This window comes from Corvus kubaryi, unplaced genomic scaffold, assembly GCF_017639235.1.
Source record: "Corvus kubaryi isolate FWS band 111438036 unplaced genomic scaffold, C.kubaryi_AGA036_p1.0 37385, whole genome shotgun sequence".
NCBI lineage: Eukaryota > Metazoa > Chordata > Aves > Passeriformes > Corvidae > Corvus > Corvus kubaryi.
Window position 1 is genome coordinate 15,095,149 of NW_024581127.1, and position 21,278 is coordinate 15,116,426.

General features: G+C 34.2%; 1 protein-coding gene across 5 annotated transcripts in view; it reads left to right on the forward strand.

Annotated features, from left to right (window-relative positions):
* VPS13B (vacuolar protein sorting 13 homolog B) overlaps positions 1–21,278 on the forward strand; it is a 437,572-nt gene that overhangs the window by 253,109 nt on the left and 163,185 nt on the right. For 3 of the 5 annotated variants that reach the window (XM_042036375.1, XM_042036378.1, XM_042036376.1), the window contains exons 28-30: positions 261–402; positions 2,168–2,576; positions 8,083–8,194. In XM_042036375.1, the coding sequence (XP_041892309.1) occupies positions 261–402; positions 2,168–2,576; positions 8,083–8,194 (663 nt within the window). The remainder of the gene's footprint in view (positions 1–260; positions 403–2,167; positions 2,577–8,082; positions 8,195–21,278) is intronic. The other 2 variants (XM_042036377.1, XM_042036379.1) reach the window with 1 other exon arrangement.

Sequence of the window (21,278 nt, forward strand, 5' to 3'; positions counted from 1 at the left end):
TTATTCTCATATGTCTTGACCTCTTGCTGTAGGTTGTCCTTTCACATAAAATTTTACAGTTACCTTTTTTAATCTCTTTATTTTTGTTTGATCTGATTGAATTTCAGCTTTTTAGGAAAATGTATGGCATAGGTATATCTTGCAGTTACATCGAAACATGCAAGCTAAATGTAAGCAATTTTTTTGCTTATAGCAACTTTTTTTGTTTCTTTGTTGTTTTTTTTTCTTCCGATCTTCCATGCCTCGTTCATTACCTCAAGCCTTGGGGAAGATTCTTGGTCTCTGGGGCAATATGGAGGTGTGTTCCTTTCATGTACTGACAAGCTGAACAGACGTACCTTGTTGGTTCGACCTATCAGCAAGCAGGATCCTTTCAGTAACTTCTCTGGCTTCTTTCCCTCTGTAAGAATCTTTTAAAAATTTTTTAATACAGAACTTTCACTAATAAAGGATATCAAAAAAGAAAAAGAAAAAAAAACCCTTTAATAATTTCTTGTCGTCTAATTTTTTTTGTACTGAATATATTTCTTGCTTATATTGATTGTGTTACTTGTGTTATTTCCATCTTATCCTTTAGTAATAGTTGTCATTTTTTAGTAGATAAGGGAATGAGGGTTGATAGTTCACAATCTTGTATGTAATAACAGACAACTGAAGTCAATGAGATTCATTTATGTTAGAAGTGAGCACATACAGTATGTTTGAAGGCCAAATATGTAAAAGCCAGTACTGAATGCTGCATTTTTTAGTGTAATTCTGAGATCTACTTAGGGATTTAAGTAATTGGTATTACTGCAGTATACCTTTATGCAGCCTTATAAAATTGTTTCTCTGATTATGATAATGCAACAATTAATAATTTCATATTTGAGTCTTTCTTTTAAATGCTTGGAACATTACTTGCAGATTCAAAATATCCCACTGTGAAATACGTAAGCCATTTTCTTCTTGCTTCTTTATCCTTGAAGGACTTTATGTGTTACGACATTGGCCTCTTTATCTGTGGATCTATGGAATTATTTTATGTTAGTGAAAGTTCTGGATGGTCTGATTTATTTTCATCATGAATATTGATTGGGAATACTTTCTCTTATTCTATTTGTTTCAGTTCTTATTGTAAATTAATTTACCAGTTTGTTTTAATTTGTTCAATTGTAAAAGCTTCCAGTTTTCCACCATTTAAGCTATGTATCCTGTTTATTTAAGAAAGAGGTGTTAGTCTTCTGCAACAATGTTTAAATTAAATTAAATTGATTTCAATCAAATACAAGATGCTGAAAGAAGCAACTACTTGCAAAATATAGTTGCTTTCATTTGAGCTTACATGATTAAAGCTAATATTTAAATAATCTTACAGAATTCTGTCAGCATGTTTATTACATTGTTAAAATGATCTTTTTTACATTTTTCTATCATTAACAATGACTAAAAAACTTTCAAAGGTAATATGGAAACTGTTCTATACATCTTGTGGGAGCTAAGCATTTAGTTGTCATCTTCAGCTAGACAAATCTGTCTTAAGTGAAGGAATCTGCTATTTTTAAAGTACAATGCAATGTATCATGAAATTATGTGCTTTAGCATGAAGCATAGCTATTTTCTTTAAATACTCGGAGGTGATGAGGCAAAACCAGTTCAATACTTATTTAGGTGACTATGGGCTGTTTATACACCCATTTTGAGATGGGGTGAAGCTATCTCAGCACCCGAGTGATATTTTAACAGCTATGGTGTCTGCACATACAGAAGGAACAATGCAAAGGGAGTAACATCTACAAATGTTTTAAGTGAAGGAGGAATCAAAATATATAACTATTAAAAAATACCAGAAAGATTTGGTAAATGTATTTTCTTGAATATATGGGTTTTTTTAGCTGATTAGATATGACTTTGGTGAAACATAAATAATTAGAAAAGAAAAAGATTCTGAGAAATTCATGGTTTTAGATGACCCAATGCAGAGAAGTGTGGACATGCGGTGGACAAACTGCGCATTCAAAAAAATGAAAGGTGTTTTGGTTTTTTTTTACTATTAAATGACTGTAGAAAGCTACTAGAAAATATAAAACCCTAAACATCCTAAATAACCAGAAGTATGGTAATTGATGAATATTACATGTAGATTTTTGCAGCAGTTCATTTCTTTATTTATTTTCCCTTGAAACAGACAACTGCAAAACTTTTAGATGGTTCACACCAGCAACATGGATTTCTTTCTCTCACTTATACAAAAGCTGTGACAAAAAATGTCCGCCACAAACTGATATCAAGAAATGAACGAAGAACATTCCATAAGTTGTCAGAAGGTCACACTGATGGTTCTCCTCATTTTCTCCATGAGATCCTTCTCTCTGCTCAGGCCTTTGATGTGGTCCTCTGTTTTCCTTTGCTAAATGCAATTGCAAGCATTTTTCAAGCCAGGTTGCCAAGGAGTCAAAAAGAGAAAAGAAAATCACCAGGCCAACCAATGAGGACTCATACTCTGACTTCCCGCAACTTGCCTCTGATTTATATCAACACTGGTGTAATAAGAGTCTTCTTCCCCAAAAATGAGGAAGATCATCATACTGCAGAAGGTACAGTATTTTATGTTAGAGCTTTTTTGCTGTTCAGTAGTGTAGACAAATACTTCTAGTTAAGTCACTGACCACTGCTTCAGTTTTAAAGCTCAGAGTTAGGAAACATCTAACATTCATGCTACTTCTCTGCACATTTGCTCAAAATTTCTTTTAGCAATTTATTTGATCCTTCCTTTCCTGGTAACTATAGAGTTTGCATTTAAAATGTGATTATAAAGAATGGTCAAGAATTTTGGAAAGAGAGCCCAGTTCTGCAGTGTTGATTTGGTGTCGGTTTTCGTTACACTGGTATCAGTGCATGTTCCATAGACACCTGTTCCAGCAGTGGAGTGTAAGCAAGCAGCCTTAGCTCTTGTGGACGTTGACACCTGGAAAACTGTGTAGTAGTAAAACAAGTAGATATCCTAGTTTAGTTTGGAAAATATTATTAAAATGTACCTAGCAGATGATGCCCAACAGATGATGCAGTTTAGCACTTTAGTTGAAGCTATTCCAGCTCTGTTGTGCAAGGCTTTCAGGTATTTACAGAATTTGGGTAGTGTAAGATGTTCATAAATAGCTGTGATCAATGGATAATGCTTGTTCTGTAAGATACTGTTTTCCCTTTGTATATAAAAATATATTTCCATCCCTGTTACAATCTTTATATATCCCTGTTACAATCTTTATATATAAATAGAGATGCTGATGTTAAAATTAGACCATGTAACAGCTAGTAGGAGTACATTCACTTCTCACAATTCTTCTAGAGATTAAAAAAAGTAGTGTTTTACTAATATCATGATATGTTTACATAAGTTGTGTAGGTATGGAGGATTTTTTTACCATTATGTACAACAACACACAATATAATCCTAAGAGTATAGTCTTTAGATTTTTCTCATAACCTAATTGCAAGAAGTGCATGCAGTTAGAATTTACATAGATCATTTTTTTGCCAGCATCCTCTACAATTTTCCAACTGGGAATGCTGAAAACACAGGAAGATAAAATTAGACTGGCTGTCTTGGCAAGAAAGAATTATGATTCTAGTTGGAAGGAAGTTCTAGGGCAAGCTGTCAAGGAAATTTTTTGTAAAAGTATGGTTTTGTAGCTCTGTAGCTGTATACTTCATTAAAAAGAATTTATAAAAAAAAATTGTCTTTTTGCTGTTTCTTGCTTAAGAATGCCTGCAAGGAGCAGAATTGCCATGGTTAAGCAGTCAATGTAGGAAGAAAAACTGTATGCTTTTAAAGCATAATGCTAAAGATTATCTTTACTAAATTGATAAGAAAGCCAGCTACGCTCTTCCACTGGAAAACTCTGAAATAGCATCACTATGACAATAAGTACTGTTCTTTCATTTCTTCTTTCACCCCAGATTTTCCCAAAGTCTCATTTGTTTATGAACACTAAATAAATTGCTTCACTCTTCCCGTGCTTATTGTCTACAAGAACAATATAAATTAGAAGCAGTAAGGAGCAAGAGTTGAATAAGACCCACATCTCTGTTGTCTTAGGTCAGAAGAGTGTTATATATTGTGGAGATACGCCTCCATAAGATTCTCCTTCATCATTTATTGAGAGATTTTCAATCTAGTAAGACTTGTGTGTTTCAATTCGTGATCACTGCAGTAAAAAAAAATTATTTCAGTTTTTCTTCAAGTCAATTGTCTGCTATTCATACTGATAGCTACAAAAACTACCCTTCTCCCAAACCCCACATGTAATTGTGACTTTGCATGTATATTTAAAAAAAAAAAGCACACAAATCTGTTGTTTACTCGCAACTTGCACAATGAACTGCGGTAGACAAACACTGAAATAATCAAAATCATGTTTCTTCTGGGGAATTTGCATACATGCATGCATGACTACACCCACAATTTTATAATATTTTAGTTTCATGGTTTTTGCAGCAGCACCAGATTAACATTTCTTTTTGTGGTAGATCTGAGGGCAGCATTCTATCCTTGGCAATAAGTAATGCTGCTTTCTCTGAGTTTGATTTGTTAATACATCAGGTGGTGTTTCAAACTCTGGCCCAACAGCCCACACTTATTTAGCGATGAAGTAAAGATAACTAAATATATAAAAGCAATATATGACAAATAGGAACAAGAATTATTGTACAGTAGAAGACTATAAGTAAAAAGTTTAAATTGCAAAAAACTGATAAGAAGTTGTAAAGACAGAAAAAATCTACATCTGGCTGGTTGGAGGACAATAACAACCCTTTTTTGTACAAACTAGGAGCAAAATATCAGGAATCACTACAAAGGACATGATAAATTTCTTGATAGAGAAAAGGCAGCACACTGAATAAATGTATGTCCTGCATTTGTAGAAGTGATATATTCTTGTCACGAGCAAGAGAGTCATGAACATGACTCTCTACTTTGAAGTCTGTCCTAACATATGGTCTGTAACATCCTCCTCACTTACTATTTAAGTTTCAAATCAGTCAGGCTGAGTAAGTTGTGCTCAGGGATCTTAGTCTTCTGAGGCTAATTTTTAACACACCTTGGAAGAACAGGTTTTAGACAGCTGAAGGTATATCTAGTAAAATGAAAAGTGTAATGTTCAAATAAAATTTAAGACAGGTAGTTTTTATTGCTCTCAGAGAACATAAAGGAAAAAATATTACAGGATTCAGTTAATAAAGAATTACATATTTGTTACATGATAATAAATATGGTTTTATGGAAAACTAGACTTTTTAAAAACATCTGATTTCCATTCTTCATTGTGGTTTCAATTCTTAGTTGATAAAATGTTATGCAAAGATTTGATATGCTTAGACTTTTCTGGAGCGTTTGACTTTTTGTCTCATGGTATTTAATTTAAATACGTCCCCATACTGTATCTGTGGAAATGTTAAATGAATTAAAAATGGCTAACCAGGAGTCTAAAAAAAGAAAATCCACAAAGCCTCATCAATTGGGAATAATAATGAAATTGGTGTTTAATAGTCTGAAAGTAAATGTAAAACCATTGCTGCTATCATCAGCGACTGTTGCAAAGAATCTCCTGAGGCTGTGCATCCGGGTTACTGTGTTTATATCACTGCTTGTAGAAAATACAGTAAAACTTCTAAAGCTAAAGTTACAAATCAAGGAAACAGTTTACACAGACTGGGTCTTCAGGACTGGAGAGACTATCCTGGGAAACAGTGGCTGAAACAGCTTGAGGGTCACAGTGGACTGAGGGAAAAGAAATAAGGGAGGTAGCTGTACTTCTGCATATGGCAGATGATGGAATATCATGTTCAATTTGCTTACTGTTATAAAACTGAGTATTGATGAAAGTAGAGAGGGTGCTGAAAACTATCACAAATGTTAAGTGCTAGATGAGAAGGCTTAAAAGGAAGGATTAAAAGAGCGTAATGTATTTAGCTTAGCAAAAAGATGACTGAGAGGAGTGGATAAAACCAAATGAGATTGTGAACAACATTATTACACTTGAATCTGTAAGATTTTCCTAGATTATACTTATATTGTAAGTATAAAGTAATATATGTACAGTATTATATTGTAAGTATACTTAAATTGTAAGTATGTTTTAAAATGTAGCGTAGATGTTTTTCCCCTCAAATTTTTTAATATCTGCTATGACTGTGATTGTTTACTATATTCTTCCCATATTTTGAAAAGCATGGGTTAATGAATGAAAGTATGAATTCATCATAAGTCATATGACTCTTTAGAAACCAGCTGAATATATTAGTTCCTGTGATATTTTTCTGGTTTAAAATTGGCATAATTTATTAACCTACAGTAAACTGTATGCAAAAGGTCCGTGCCCAGCCTTGAAATAAACTCCTAAAATACTTACACAATAGAGATCGTTATGGGTAGTCCTGTGTTTATTTTGCTTTGCTAAGTGTCAGAGACAAATTAAAATTCTTAGCCTAAGATATATTTTATTAAGAACCCCTTCCCAAGACTAAGGCATTTGCCACCTAGTTAAGTTGCAGTTACAATCAGATGTACATTTAACACCATCACTCCATTTTCTTATGTGAGTATTGGAAAGCAAATATCCAACACCTAAGTGTATAGTGGCAGTATTCTAGTACTTAGTACAATGCCTTACTAATTTTTGAAAATACGAGTTCAGATTTAGTCAGAAAATGGAGTTTTTCATCAGCTTAACTTTTGTATCTTATTTCTAGCAACCAAGCCATCTGTAAATAGTTTTGTTTTGCTTTGGGGGGCTAAAGGATTTGTCTTTACTTCGTAAGTACATGAGGTTCTTTTAAATAGATCACTTGTGTGCTAATATACTTGTGTATCACAACTTGTGTTCCCACTTCGCCGCATATTTACTGGTGTATTCCCTACAACAGTTTGAAAATACCGTATTAGAATTTCTGTGACTTCTTCGATCTGTTCAAAAATAAACATGTCTTTATACATATTTAGCTGCAAAGCATGGTGTCTTTTTCACCAAGACATTACTGGTCTGAAGAAATCATTTTTTAAACTTACAGATTTTGCTGATTCTTACCACACCAAGCATTTCACACTTCAGTAAAATATTTAAACTATGTTCTACTGTAATCTTGTTTTCAAAACTCATATACAAGAATCTTGCAGAACTTCCTTGGATGTGGGAGCAAGTGTGATGTTGTTCCATCCGTGTTACATCTCATACAGGTGTTGCAGTGAACCATTTCCCTTTGGATGATGAACTCTTTGAACTGGCATCACATGTGCTCCGGAGTTTCCTAGTTAATATAGAGTCTTCTGAGCACAACCTTACCCAAGTGTTTTGTCTGTGCCTGCTGACAGAGTTAGCTTTCTACAAAAAATCTGGTGCTGTTTTATTTCTGGGCAGAACTTTGGTTTTCTATCTAATATGACCACTGCTTTTATAACTAAAAAACTTTACATGTGGCTGAAATTTGAAAATTATGGAGATAAGTGGAAAGCAGAGATTTTTCTTCTTGGAATAATTTTGTTACTGATGTGAAATTTACCGTCCAGTACTACATCTTGTTCTTTGTATATGTGTCAGATTTCAGGTTCTCTTGTTTCAGTCCTTGTGTTTGAACTTTTCATGTGTGTTGCAGCCGACTCCAAATGCTACCAGGATGGTTATATTGTGATATCCTGCAGCGTTTTACATCTAAATAATAAAAACGGTGCACGATTCAGAGTGGTTTACATGCTGATATTTCAGCAAATAATTATTGGAGAAACAAACAGATCACAAAGATTCTGTGATAAAATGATTGAAGTAATTTTGAAATAAACCTCCCCCCCAAAAAAGTGTCAGAGAAAATGAGAAGACACAGACCAGGATTTGGTGGTGTGATAAAACTTTGGGGAAATGAAATTACAATAGTTTTGCCTTTATGTATCACAGCAGGGCTATTGATTTTATGTTGCTCCTGTGCAAAATTGAATCCTTAGCGAATATTCTTGTGTACATTTTTTTTTAATAAAGTAGTTTTTTAGTGTTCCTACTATGTGCACTTCACTTTTAATCAAACACATATTTTCCTCTCTCCTAACTACAGCTAATCCATCAATTAAAGAAGACACTTTGGTTCTCAAGATTGGATCTGTCTCTATGGCTCCTCAGGCTGACAACCCTCTTAGTAGAGCTGTGCTCAGAAAAGACATTTATCAGTAAGTGTCAGGGGAAGGGTTTGGCCTTTCATATATGGTCTCAGAAAAATTCATTCTGGGAGAAGTTAATTGATCAATAAAATGGGTATGTGCAGCCTGTAAAAATACTTTTCACATACAATCTTTTGATATTCAAAACCAGGTTTTTCTGATTTTCTTCACTTGTGGGCTTTCAAATCCATTTAGAGAAATCAAGTTCTGCTGTGAAGTGCTGATGAATAACAGAATTTAAATGTCAAATCACTATGAAGTTTAAACTCACAGATGAGAACATTTTAAGGGGCTTTCTTTTATTCAGCTACTACTAAGTTCACCTTAGAGAAAAGGAAATTTTTTGTGACTACCAAAGTGTTCAGTAGCCATATAGTGAGAAGGAGATAGATCTTAATAATATAAATGGTAAACATATATTCAAACTGTAGGATTCTTGATGTCATGGAGATCAAAGCTTAAAGGAACGCAAACTTCTAAGGAGCTCTTTCCCAGTAAACACATTTTCTGTGAAAATGTCATGCTCTGGATTGTGTCACTAAGTATGTGCAAACCACACTGATCACATATAGGCAGCAAAACTGGTGAACATATGTAATCAACATGATAAAAGTAATATATGATCCTTAGTAGAGTTGGCACTGTTGCCAGACATGAAAGTAGGGTTGCAAATAATACCAAGTGAGAAAAGTCACAGAAATACAGATGAACAAGTGTCATATACTTCCCGTTGGTCTGTTTTTCAGATGTGGCAGTATTTTTAACTACTTCATAGTGCTCTTCAATAGAAATTACAAACATCAAAATCTTTTCCCAGCAGTAAAACATTTACTGCCTAGAAAATGACAGCAAGTTTTACTTTTGTCAAGACTAGGATTTTTAGGAGACCATGAAATATCTCCAATTTCACTTCTGATCACTTAGAAGTTGTAAGAGAGTATTTTTCTTCATATTTCCATGTGGAAACATTTAAATTAATGGGTTTGCTTGTATGTTTGGTTATAGTAGTTTATCCTTTGGTTTTTTTCCCTTTTGTTTTTAAATGAGCATTGTATCTTTTGTATTATGGAGCTTTCATGGAAGAAGTCTTACAGCCTGGCACTGGCAATGGCTTTGGGTGGCAAGGCCTGATCCAGCTCTCCATGTGCTCACAGATGAAAGAGGTCTTCCAGACATTTGTACAGGCTCTTCCTGCTTCTGCTCTTTCCATCTGAGGAGACTCCCATCTGATACCTGCTTTAAGAGTTAGAGACCCAAATGTAGGTTCCACTCTCCTCATAGCAACAAAAACTTTATCAGAAAAATCCCTGGTCATAAAGTGAAATCTGCAATTACCAGCTTCTGTAAGGTCATTTCAGTCACTGAGGGGAACTGTTTCTTGTATGCACATTACAAACCAGTGAGTAAGCAACTCGTTTACATCTAAAATCAATGAGGCTATGCTAGTTAACATTTTTGAGTCTGTATCCTTGCCTTTGTGGCTTTACCTGAAATGCTGAAATTCAGTGCTTTTCGAATCACTCAAACTACTTAAAGGTTCTGATGCTATTTTGTGTTACAGTCCTGTGGGTCTTATATACATAAATGTTCCAGACAAGATTTGTGCAGTATGTGTTTGGTTTTCATAGTTTTAATGCAGTTATGGTATGTTCCAGTCCTCCTTTAGAAATCACGACACCAAATGAGTAAGGTAGAAATAAGAGCTGGGCCAGAGACATCTGACTGCTACTGGCATTTTGTGACCACTCTCCCAATATCATGCTTCCTATGTCTTTTTCTGAGTTTTTTGACATTTCAAGTGATTTCCTCTGCTTCAATGACCACTCTCCTAATTTATCCTCATCTGTCAAATGATTGTCTTCTCTTTCTTTCTTTAATCATCCAATCATACTAGCTTTACTGTTTCTAAGACATATCAGAGCAGAGCATCAAGTTACTTTGTAGCATTTTATGGGACAATATTGAAGTTGGTAGAGGGTGATTTTTGATTTTGGGAGGAAAGTGACTATTTTAATCTGTTTAGGCAAGCTTGAACGTTTTCAAAGAATAAAAAAGAAGTTTAAATTAAAAATATTTAGATTCCTGTTTGGGGTTCAACTAGATCCATTTTCTAATTACAAATCCTTTGATTCAGAACAAAGTATATCTACAGAGGCGGGCTTGAAGATATCTCTTCATTTTTTTACATGGCAGTCACTGCTGTTAGACTGCTGGAGTTCTAAGTAAAGTTAATTTCACCATTTCTCAGTTGTTTCTTAAATAAAATAGTACAAAGGATTTTGTATTGTTGGGCAGGACATACATTCTGTATACAAGGAAAAAAAAGCCAGTGGGATATTATTAACACATGATGTTGGGTCTAATGTTAGTATTTGTTTCTCCAAATATGAAGAGTTCTTCTTACAAAGTATTTGTCCTTTTTAAACGTGCCCATGGTACTAGATAAAAAACCTGGAGCTAATACAAAATGCTTAAAAACTGAGTAATAAAATGAGCAAACACACACAATATGTAGCTCATGTACTTAGGTGAAAGATTTCTTAGTAAATACTAAGAGAGGTACAAGTAATACAATATCCAGTGTAAGAGACTCTAAAAAAAAAAAAATTACAGCAGCCTGTTGGTTACTGAAGAATTAGCAGCTACAGCATCCTATTAATCCCAACATGTCATCTTCTGTCTTTTCCCAACCTCTCTTCTCTAATTTGATGCTGCTGCTTTTAATAGAATAAAAGAAAATAAATTGTTGTCTGAACCACTGTCTTTACAGTGTTTCTGGAGTGGGGACACAAACTTAATTTGTGGTGTCACTTTGCTTTAAACAGTCTTCTGTTTAGGCCTGAACTACAACCACATGCAATTAGTGTCACTTTTGTAGGGCTTCATGAGAAAGAAGAATTCTGGCTTCTCATTTAGAAACTGTTCTTTTTGGAAAGGCTGAGAAACATGGCTAGAGGCTGAATAGTATTTCCAAATATCTTTTGAATTTGTCCCATAAATTTATACATGAAAAACTGCATGTGCTCATATGTCATTAGTAGAATGCCAGTGCATGAAAGGTAAGTTTGGTACAGCTCCAGGTCATACTAAATAAACCAGACCACTTTTGGCCTGGAAGTTGAAGTGACTCCACCTATTATGTCTTAGGAAAAAGAGCTTACATGCTAATTTGGAGAGAGAACTAAACTGAAAATGGAATGTTGGAAAAACAATGTGCCTCAAACATTTGGGCACAAATATCATTTCAGGTGATTATTGGAAGTTGGAAAGAAATGTATTGACATAACTTCAGTTTTCCTATCCCATATAAAATTTAGTCTATTTCCTCCAGTAGAAAATGGACTAATTTAGTTTTGACTATTAATGTGTAGTAAAGAAAGATACATGCACCATAACAGCAAATTTAGGGTTCCTGAAAGAAATATGGTGACACATTTCTCTCTGGTGACAGTAAGAGACAATGTCTCTTTTTCAGTTTCTTTTTTCTGCTAAATTGTAGGAGTTGGTTTGTTGGTTTTAATGATTTCTCATATCCTCTGGTTCTTAAACTTCAGCTCCAGCTGTATTTGTCTTCCACAAATATGACCAGAATTGTACATTGCCATCAAGAAACTGCCAGTTCTGTTGATTGGAACTCTTGTAGATTATCAGAAGGCCTTGGGATGGGGCCGGGGAGCAGAATAAAGGAGGTTTTGGATAAGAATGCAAGAAAGGTAGATGCCTAGCCTGGCTAAAGGGAGGGAAGAACAGTTAATTGAAACTGTGAAGGAGTTGGTCAGAGTAAATGAAGTTTCTGCTAAGCAGTGAAGAAGGGAACTATATTTTTGTGGGCTTTAACTACCTTATTATATTAAACTTGGGATTGGGAGTGAGTGAGGCTGCTGCTTGTAGATGACTCTGCAGGCTGCAGAAAAACAAGTTGATGTGGTCATTTATTGCTTGTGTGATTGTGCTGTGTGTGTTAGAAGTTTTGAAGTGGCCAAATGAGTAGTCAAATACATTTGACAAAACAGGCAAAAGTCTAGCAGTTTTGGGGAGGAAGGATGTTGAGATCAGGAAATCATATTAATGTCCTGATGCAGGGAAAGTCAGCCCGTTATGTGATATTGGATAAATTACATTGGAGAGAAATTTTATAAATGCTGTTAAGTACAGGAGGAAACAAGCATCTTTTTGCAGGCAAAAAGTTTCATTTTTCAGGCCTGCATTTTCTCTTTGGCTCTCTGGTGCCTAGTATAAAAAATTCATCTGAAGTTTCTTTCCTTAAGATCTTCATAAAACTATCTCATCTATGGTTTCTTTGGTCCCTTATATGAATGGAATGCTTCTGCTAGTATTAGTGTAATGAAAGTAAGAACTTAACTACACAACTTCTAGCAGTTGTTGTGTTCGTTGCAATACTTTGTTTGCTTTGGAGGACATCAGCTAAGATTTCTTACTTGCAGTGAGCACTTCTCTGAAAACTTAAGTGTATGATTATGTAGAAAGTGCTAAAAGCAGTTATGTGGCTGACTGTTAAAAAAGTCCAAGTTAAGCATATAATCATTAAGTAATTTCAGTTGGAAGGGACTTCTCTAGTTCATCTAGTTCAGCCTCCCACTCAAAGCAATTAGATCAAGTTGTTCACTTCTCTCTCCAGACAGAAAATCTAGTAGATTATTTAGATGTTTGATAATTACTTATCAAAAGAGCAAACTTTTGATGACTATAAAGCAACTCTGAAGGCACCCGGAAAGAAAATCCTTTTCCATCTATGGAGATGACTGCAGCAGAATAGCATCTCCCAGGAAATTCAAAAAGCCACATTTTCTTCTTTGTGTGTCTTCACATGTTTTCCTTTTGCCATTTCCTAAGTTCTTTCTATTTTAATAAAAGTGGCTAATGTAGAATATCAGCATGGATAAATTATAGTGCTTTAAGGAAGTGATGAATCAGATGTGTTTGTAGTCACCTTGATCACTTCTCTGCCCAATTATGTCACGTTCTATGAGATAATTTTGTCACCATTCAGATTACAACAGTATTTTCCTGTATGTACAAAGAGAGCGTAGTGCACTTAAGCTGAGCATAGTTGGAATCCTTGAACACTTCTAGTCAATGGAAACATGACATAAACACTAATGAATTTTTTAGAAGTGTGTATGTTGGGGATATGAACAGTGAATAGCTAAGCTATCAGCAGAACTGGACACTTTCAATAGGAAAATGGTTGAGAAAACTTTGTCACAAGAACCAGAAATTCTGTTTCTCTGACTGAAAAAATAAGAGGAAGTAGATGCATGGATATGCTTAAATACGAGGCACCACAGAGCTGAAATTGAGATGACATTTAGTTCTACTTCTGTTCTGGGATAAGGACCCTATTACACCAAATACTGTGCTAATGGTCTGATCAATTATATAGGTAATTGCTGATCATCCCCAACAGGGTGTTTTTAGCAAACTGTCATGGAATATTAATTAATAAAGTTTTAGGGAGTGTCCATGAACAGATGGAGTAAAATAATGTTGAGTTACAATATTGTTAATGCAGAAGTGAAATTGCTGACAAAGAGCTCAGATAATGGAGGCTGTTGTGTAAAGGTCATACTTATAAAGTCAGGAATAATACTGCTAAACTAAAACTAAAATCGTGTTCTGGGGTTTAGGTAAGCAGAATCCCAGGCTTTCCTCAGCTTGGACAATAAAGAACCTAATTATTGTCCATGCTCTTGATTCATCATTTTTGAGATCCAAGGATTTCATTCATGTCATACATCAAAGCTTAACAGTCCAGGTCTGAGTGTTCCATGGTCATTTTCATGTGTAGATCTTTCATAGATCAAAGCATAAAGCTGTCCCTAGACTGTTTCCAATTTGTGACTGTAAATGGAAATTCTTTAGACATGCCTCTCCCCCAAGAACATTACATGCAAAGAGTTTACTCATGAAAAGGTAGCTGTAGATTTTATTATTTTTTTCATCAAACTTTTTATTAATACAAGCCTTTTCTTATTATAATTTTTTTCATTTTTGTAGTTTACTGTTTTCCACTGTTTAACTCTCAAACATTTGCAAATAGCAAAACAAAGCTATTTTCCTTATAGAAAATCTGTTATTTATCTTTATTTCAAGGAACTCTGTCTAGAACATCCTTGTAATAATCATGTAATGCCCATAATTGGTTAACAAAATTTCTTCAGTGAAATAAGGAGTAATAAACAATTTTCTATGTCTGTGCTGATAGTGCTGGAGTGAAGAGAAGGAAAAAATGATTCAAGGAATTTGTGAAAGAAGCACATACATAGCCAGCAGTCTGTGTGGAAATCTGTTTTTTCTTTCAAATGTGGTTTGGGAAATCAAATGCTTTTCAAAACTTTTCAACAGCACCCACATCTATAAGCATCTTCTCTTCAGAAATATTTTGACATGTTTATATTTGAAAAACTATACCTTGAAATTATTGTTGCAAAAAGCCTGGATTTTCTATAACTTTATTATGAGTAAAAAGTTTAATTTTTGATGTTTTCCTTTTCAAACCAAGTAACAGTTTAAAAACTGTTCTGTTTTTGCAGAGAAGTTAGCATTAAGATAACTGTTTCCCAGAATATGGACGTAATATGAATAATTTCCTTTTAAGAATTGATTATTTTACGAAGGTTCTATTAAGACTTATTTTCTATTTTACCTTTTTTTAGTTTTTAATACTTCATTGGGGCTTATTTCGTAAGCAAACACAAACTTAGCTAATGCTGACCAGAGTTTCTTCTTCTTTCAATATAGGCAACAATGGTAATCAGTGAAAAAGAATGTATGCACTAGTTTTTGTGAGAAATGTGAGCTTATTAAATGGTCCATATGTACCATAGGGAATTAGAAAAAGTATCAGCTTTAGTATATTGTAAAATCTCTACTGCAGTTTTTTGTAAATTTCAAAATGATTAAAAATGCAGAGGTAATGTTATTTAGGAAGAAAACTTTTAAGAGATTAAATTCTTAGTGTTTTAAAAAGTATTTCTTTTATTGCATATAAGCTGTGAAATGGGATTGCATTAACATCCTTTTCAGTTCTCATCTGTCTGTGTTAAGGAAAAAAAACTCTAACAGCAATGATTTTGAAATTGTTCCTGTAATTTATTTACTGATTTTTTTCAGATTTCAAACCAGGATGGTTTTATTTCTTAAGATATAGATATGTATAGATAGATAGATAGATAGATAGATATACATTTTTTTTTTTTAAGCAGGATGCTCGCTACATATAATTTGAATATACAATTTTGCTTCTTTGTTGTATTTAATAATCCTTAGATTTATTAATTGTTGAACTGGGCTGTAAATCAAAATATTCATATTAAATAGCAACTTCTAAATATTGTTCTTTGCTATTAACTTGAACACATGTTTTTTAGCATAAGGTTGTCTGAAGACTTAAGAAAATCATCTTTATCTTCTGTAAGAATTCTATACTACTCTCTGGAGTAGGGCTTGGAAGTAAAGTCTTTTCCTGCTTTACATTTCTCTCTTCTTCTATCTTTAACAGACAGGCAAAAAAGAAGGTCTGCTTAGACCTTTTGCCCAGTAAAATATTTGTATATATGGATAGCATTACATGCAAACACCACTCCTAATTAGCACTGGCATGTTTGAGGCTATTGCAGCAGTTATTAATTTAAAACTCTCAGTGGAAACTGATTGTAAAATAACAGCTGGAACTGCCCATTTAGTTTGAGAAATATAGCTTGTTAATTATCTAATACCAAAAGCTATTCAAAGCTAAATTTATATTTGGAATTTGGCTTTAAAAATGTTCAGCTTTAACTATGAAACATGTTTTTACTTGAAATTTCTTTGTGAGTTCTACAGGCATCTTCAACATAAATAATTTTCCTAAATACATATATTTGAAATACATTTCCTTATAGTGTAAGAGTAAAAATAAAATAAATTTTATAAGAAAATAATTTTTACAACTTTACTTTTGTCTTTAATTGATCAGTTTAGTCACTGTATGTTCTCAATACACATACCTACTTTATATTTTTTCTTTCACCTAGTAGCATAGAACCGGATTCTTAAATAATTTTAAATTTCTTTGTACAGTTCCTCAGAGAAAGGAAATTGAAATATACTTCACAGAACCATTCCTATCAAAGAGTAGTGTCATTATGTCATTTAAGCATCCATTTGTTGTTGATCAGGGCTGCATTTCTGGAAACCTTACTAAGTATGTTGGGGGAAAAGAAAAACAAGTACGTATCAATAAAGAACGAATTTGAAGGAATAACCAATTAATTTAAGCAGATCAAAGTTGAAGCATATAGAATTGATAGAGATATTTTTGAAGTCAAGTAAGTCTTATACAGTGCATATATCAAAAATATTTTAATATGAAGAATAATGTCCTTCCTCCATGATTTATTGTTACTTTCAACTTTGTTTTGAGGACTTAATATGCATTCTATCTGCAAAGCTTTTTCTTCCTTTCTGCTTCTGACTTGGCTGAGGTGTTTGCACGACTGGGTTCTTGTCACTAGCTGCATCCCAGTCCTTCTTATGGAGGGGTGGGGAGGAGGAATGAACTTACTTCTCTGGAGACTCACAGAGATGTGTTTATGTGTGGCCAAAAGCCCTGCTTTAGAGGCAGATGGAGATTTCAAACAACAGCTTCAGAAATCTCTCAAAACCATTCAGGTTTGATCTGGAAGACCATGGGAAGTTGCTCATGTGTTTGGGAGGGGCTCCAGTGTTGAGGTATGGTGAGGAGAACCACTCACCTTGGGCACCTTGTGGAGGTGCCTGTTCTTCAGCAGTGCAGGATGATGTAATGGTCTCCCCTGGCATTGTGGACCAGTTCAGTGGCAAATATGATGTGTGTGTGCAAGCCAGTCCTAGTTAGTGCTTAACTTTCCTAGTTAAGGCACAAAGCATTTAGTTTACAGTGTGGCTAAGATGTTTCATTATTCAGGTATGTGTCATTTAGATTGGGAATGGGTTTCCAGACTCCCTTTAAACTGGATTGTGTGTTCAGATCATTAAATTCTCAGGTTGGACAGTTTAACTGTGAACTTAGGAGCCAGGCATGAAGGATGCATCTCTTCTAAATGGAGTCTACAATGTCTACATACTTTATATAATTTATTGTAGCATATACTCCATTTCTTTGACTAATTATGATGCCATCATTAAACAGCTTAAGGTCAGAAGTAAATAGCAGTTGTAAAGTAAAACTTTCACAAGGGCATTGCTGTCTCTGCTTTGCTCATGTGCTATACTTCGTTCTATAAAAAGTTTTCTCAGCTGTGGGTGATCTTAACTACTATATCTTCTGCAAAGTCAAGGCTGTTAGAGATACACAGCAGCCTTATCTCAGAGTTTCCTTGGTCTTCTGATACTTCTCACTGTCTCAAATACTGTTTTAACACAGTTAATAAGTATTTTCTGTGTGGTATATGCAGAGCTTGGCATGTGAAATCCATACAACCTCAGTTTTGAAATCTAATATGTTTATGGTGACTGAGTGGAGCAGAGGTTAGGATTTCTTTCATTTGTGCTGGTTTGAGATGCTGTTTAACATGTGTTTTTTCCATTTCCTTTTTTTCCCAAAAAATGGCAGTTCTGCTGTGATGAAGCCAATCAAAATAAAATAAAACAAATTGTTTGGCTTTTTGGCTAATTCTAATCCTTTTAATCTTTTGATTGTATTCTGTACACTAGAATGCTCCATTTCTTGAACTTCTTGCCTTGATATTCCCTAGTCTTAAGATTCTAAATACCTGTTATGCATAGGGGTGTTTTTTTCTTGAGACCTAAGGTCATTGCAGTTGTTCTCATCTTCTCCCTAGGAAGAGTAATTTCTTTTCATTTTTTTTCCCTCCATGTTTTGCACATTTTGAATGAACCCCTCAGAAATCTCATGTCTCTTCAACTAGCACTGAAATGCACCTCCTTCATTAAGATCAAGCCTGTAACTATTTGCTTCCCTTAACTATTATAATGGCCCTTTCTCCCATTTGAAAATATTTTCCAAACTTCTAATTCCTCCCTAAAGCAATTCATGTTTTATCACAGTGGAGAGAAAACATGTCAGATGTTTGAAGAGTTCTTTGAGCAGAGGAGTCTCTTGCCCTCCCATCCAAGCAAGTGATGTGCAGACCAGCCATGCCCAGTGAAGGGGCTAGAGGAGTCATGTGTGGCCCCAGGCTTCCTTGGGACAGCCCAGAGTGGGGTCCATGTAATGTCAATTTCTAAGCATTATTTTACCCATGATCATTCGGTAATGAGTTTTGTGCCCATTTAAACTGTAAATCTAAATTTGAACTCTTTTAAGATCTACTTCTCTGTGGTGTTCCTGTTTGTACTTGTGTATAAGAAACTGGCTGAGGGACCTGAAAGAAATAAAAAGTGTTGAGGCCATCAGGCAATTGTTTTCAATAAGGTTATTACCCTAAGCCTATTTGTTGTATAGGCACACAAGGATTAGCCCTGGCAAAAAGGTGTATTTTGTCAGCCTGGGCTTGGATCAGCTTAATCTGTCATCATGATCTGGGCTTTTGAAACAGCACAGAATTTGACACTGTGTACTAAGAATTTTTAAATAGTTCTTAGATTCAGCATTAACATTATTAAATAGACTGTAACAGTTTAAAAAGGTAAACAAGAAAGGGCACAGAGACAAAGAAAAAACACATGAAATACCACTTAAAAATCCCAGCATGCTTTCACTGTTTACATACTCAGCAACTTTAATGCAATGGAAAACTTTTCAGGTAAAACTGGGAAATAAAAGGTAATCTGAAAGATAGAATTAATTTTTCTATGAGTTGTGTTTTGTGTTTTATGTTTGTTATAAAGCAACGTTATTGAAGTTTTTACATTTCTTCAAGTTACATCCCTTTAATCTTTATTTTTCCCTTACCTTGGTAGCTTTATATTGCGCCTGTTATTGTGAAATACAGAGGGAAATGAGGGGAGGTGTTTGGGTTTCTGTTAACATGGAAGAAAATAATTAGCTGGTACTTAGAAATGAATGCCACGTTACGAGCTGGAGTGGTTCCTCTGTATGAATTACTTAAGTAATGTTCCTTTACTTTACACAAACTCCTTACAGTTTCTTCCCAGACTTTACATTGCTGATTCTTAAAATATATGATTGAATTCACACATCAAGGTTGCTTTTCTGTCTTATGTACTGAAAATTAACATCTAAAAGTCTTAGCTGCAGTAAATGATTTATTCTAAAGGAACTGAGGAGAGCTTTTAAAACTTCCTATTCTACAGTTTTCTTCATAACTGTTTGTGAGTAAATATAATTTCCATTGGATCTGGTTTCAAACAATGCTTTTTGTTGAAAAGTATTTTCCAGTAATATATAAAGCAGGCTTCTTTTCTTTGTAGCATTTTTAACTCTAACAGGATCTCAAGGTAAATATAATGCAAGTTGTGTGCTTCTGTTACAGGGAGAAGCATATCCCATTTGTAATGAAACATTTGTTAACTTCTGTATACAGATTGTGGTTCATTCCATAAATATTTGTGGGTTCTCTGATGTCCCTCACAGGGTTTTATCTATGACAAATTCATACCACAGTTCTTAAACTACATTTTGAATAGAAGATTTCTTTCTTTTGCAAAACTGTTTGCCAGTGTCTTTCATTTAATGCTTGTAAGTATTTCAACTTTGGTTTTCAATTATTTAACAAAAAGGATTATCAGAAATATACAGAATGGTAATATGTTATTTTAGCATATTTCTCTATGGGATACTCTTCCAAGCTCTCATGGCAAAATTAAATCCATGTTACTGTTATCCTGAGCAACTCAAATTTTACTATTTGTAAATAGACTATGGTTCCTAGCTCTTAACTGATTTTTCCAATATAGTTTCACTTAGCTCAACCACCTTAAGTATGGTCAAAAGTCATGCTTAATGTTTGTTATGTTTAAGGTCTTACTGTGCTATTAAACCTGATTAGGCTGCAATAAAAAAAGAAAGAAAGAAAAAAAAGATTAAAAGTCGTGTACAGTGGTTTTGTTGCATTTCAGAAGCTATTCTTCCTTTTTTTTTTTTTCTTAAGAACAAACAACCCATCACTTTTTTTTAAGGGTGGTTTGTAATCTTATGGGCTTTATTAGTTGTTGGACACAAAGATAAACGTACCATTCTTGAGCCTCTCAAAACATTTTTCATGCCCACTGATATTTTTGTTGCTAGGTTTTGGGTTTTTTTGTGAGAAGGCAATGGCCAGCACTGGTATGTTAATGGCTAACACAAGTGCATGTTGAGAGTAATAAAATACAGAGATAGTATCAGGCATCTCTATTAGCTTCAATGTAAATGACTGGCATAAGTTAGCTACTCCAGTTTTCTGGCTTGATATTGTGTATTCTCCAACACTAAAAAATAAACAAGTGGTACAAATAGAACATAGGAGTATCTATAAATAGATATGCCCTGTACTTGCAAGATAGGAGCAGAATAGGTTTGAACCCTTTCTGATAACCAAAATTACTTAACTATTGAATAGTATTATTTAATCTTTGTATGTGATGATTTTTCAAGGAACAGGAAGAAACTTGCAGATTAGCAAATCTAGCTGCAAAGCAAATTGGAAATTTTTCTGTTTCCCAGTTTAAGGTTGGAAGTGTATAAATACGTGCCTATATGTATTCAAGAAAAATACAGAGGAATGCAATTCTCTGGCATATCTTTTTTCACCTACTTTATTCATACAGCTTGCAATGATTGATTTTTCCATGTTTTTGGCATAGTCAAAAAAATGCCTGATACATTATGTAACTGCAAGTGTTGTTGAAGTTGTTTTCTAAAAATAATTTTCCAAATCTATGTATTGTATTTTTCACTCATTGCAGCTCATAAGAGTGTAACCAATTATATTTACTAAGCTGGACTCAAACTACAGGTGGTGGAATTTGCTGTTTCCCAAATGGGCAGTGTATTTGTTGGTGTGTTTGTATCTGTGCAGTGTCCTTGCAATTTTTTTTTTTTAGCTCCAGGTAGAAAAATAAAACTCTTAAGTTTTCTTTATAACCACCATCATTTAAATATTTGGGCGGCATCATGGAGTCAGTGAACTACCTGGCGTTGGAATCT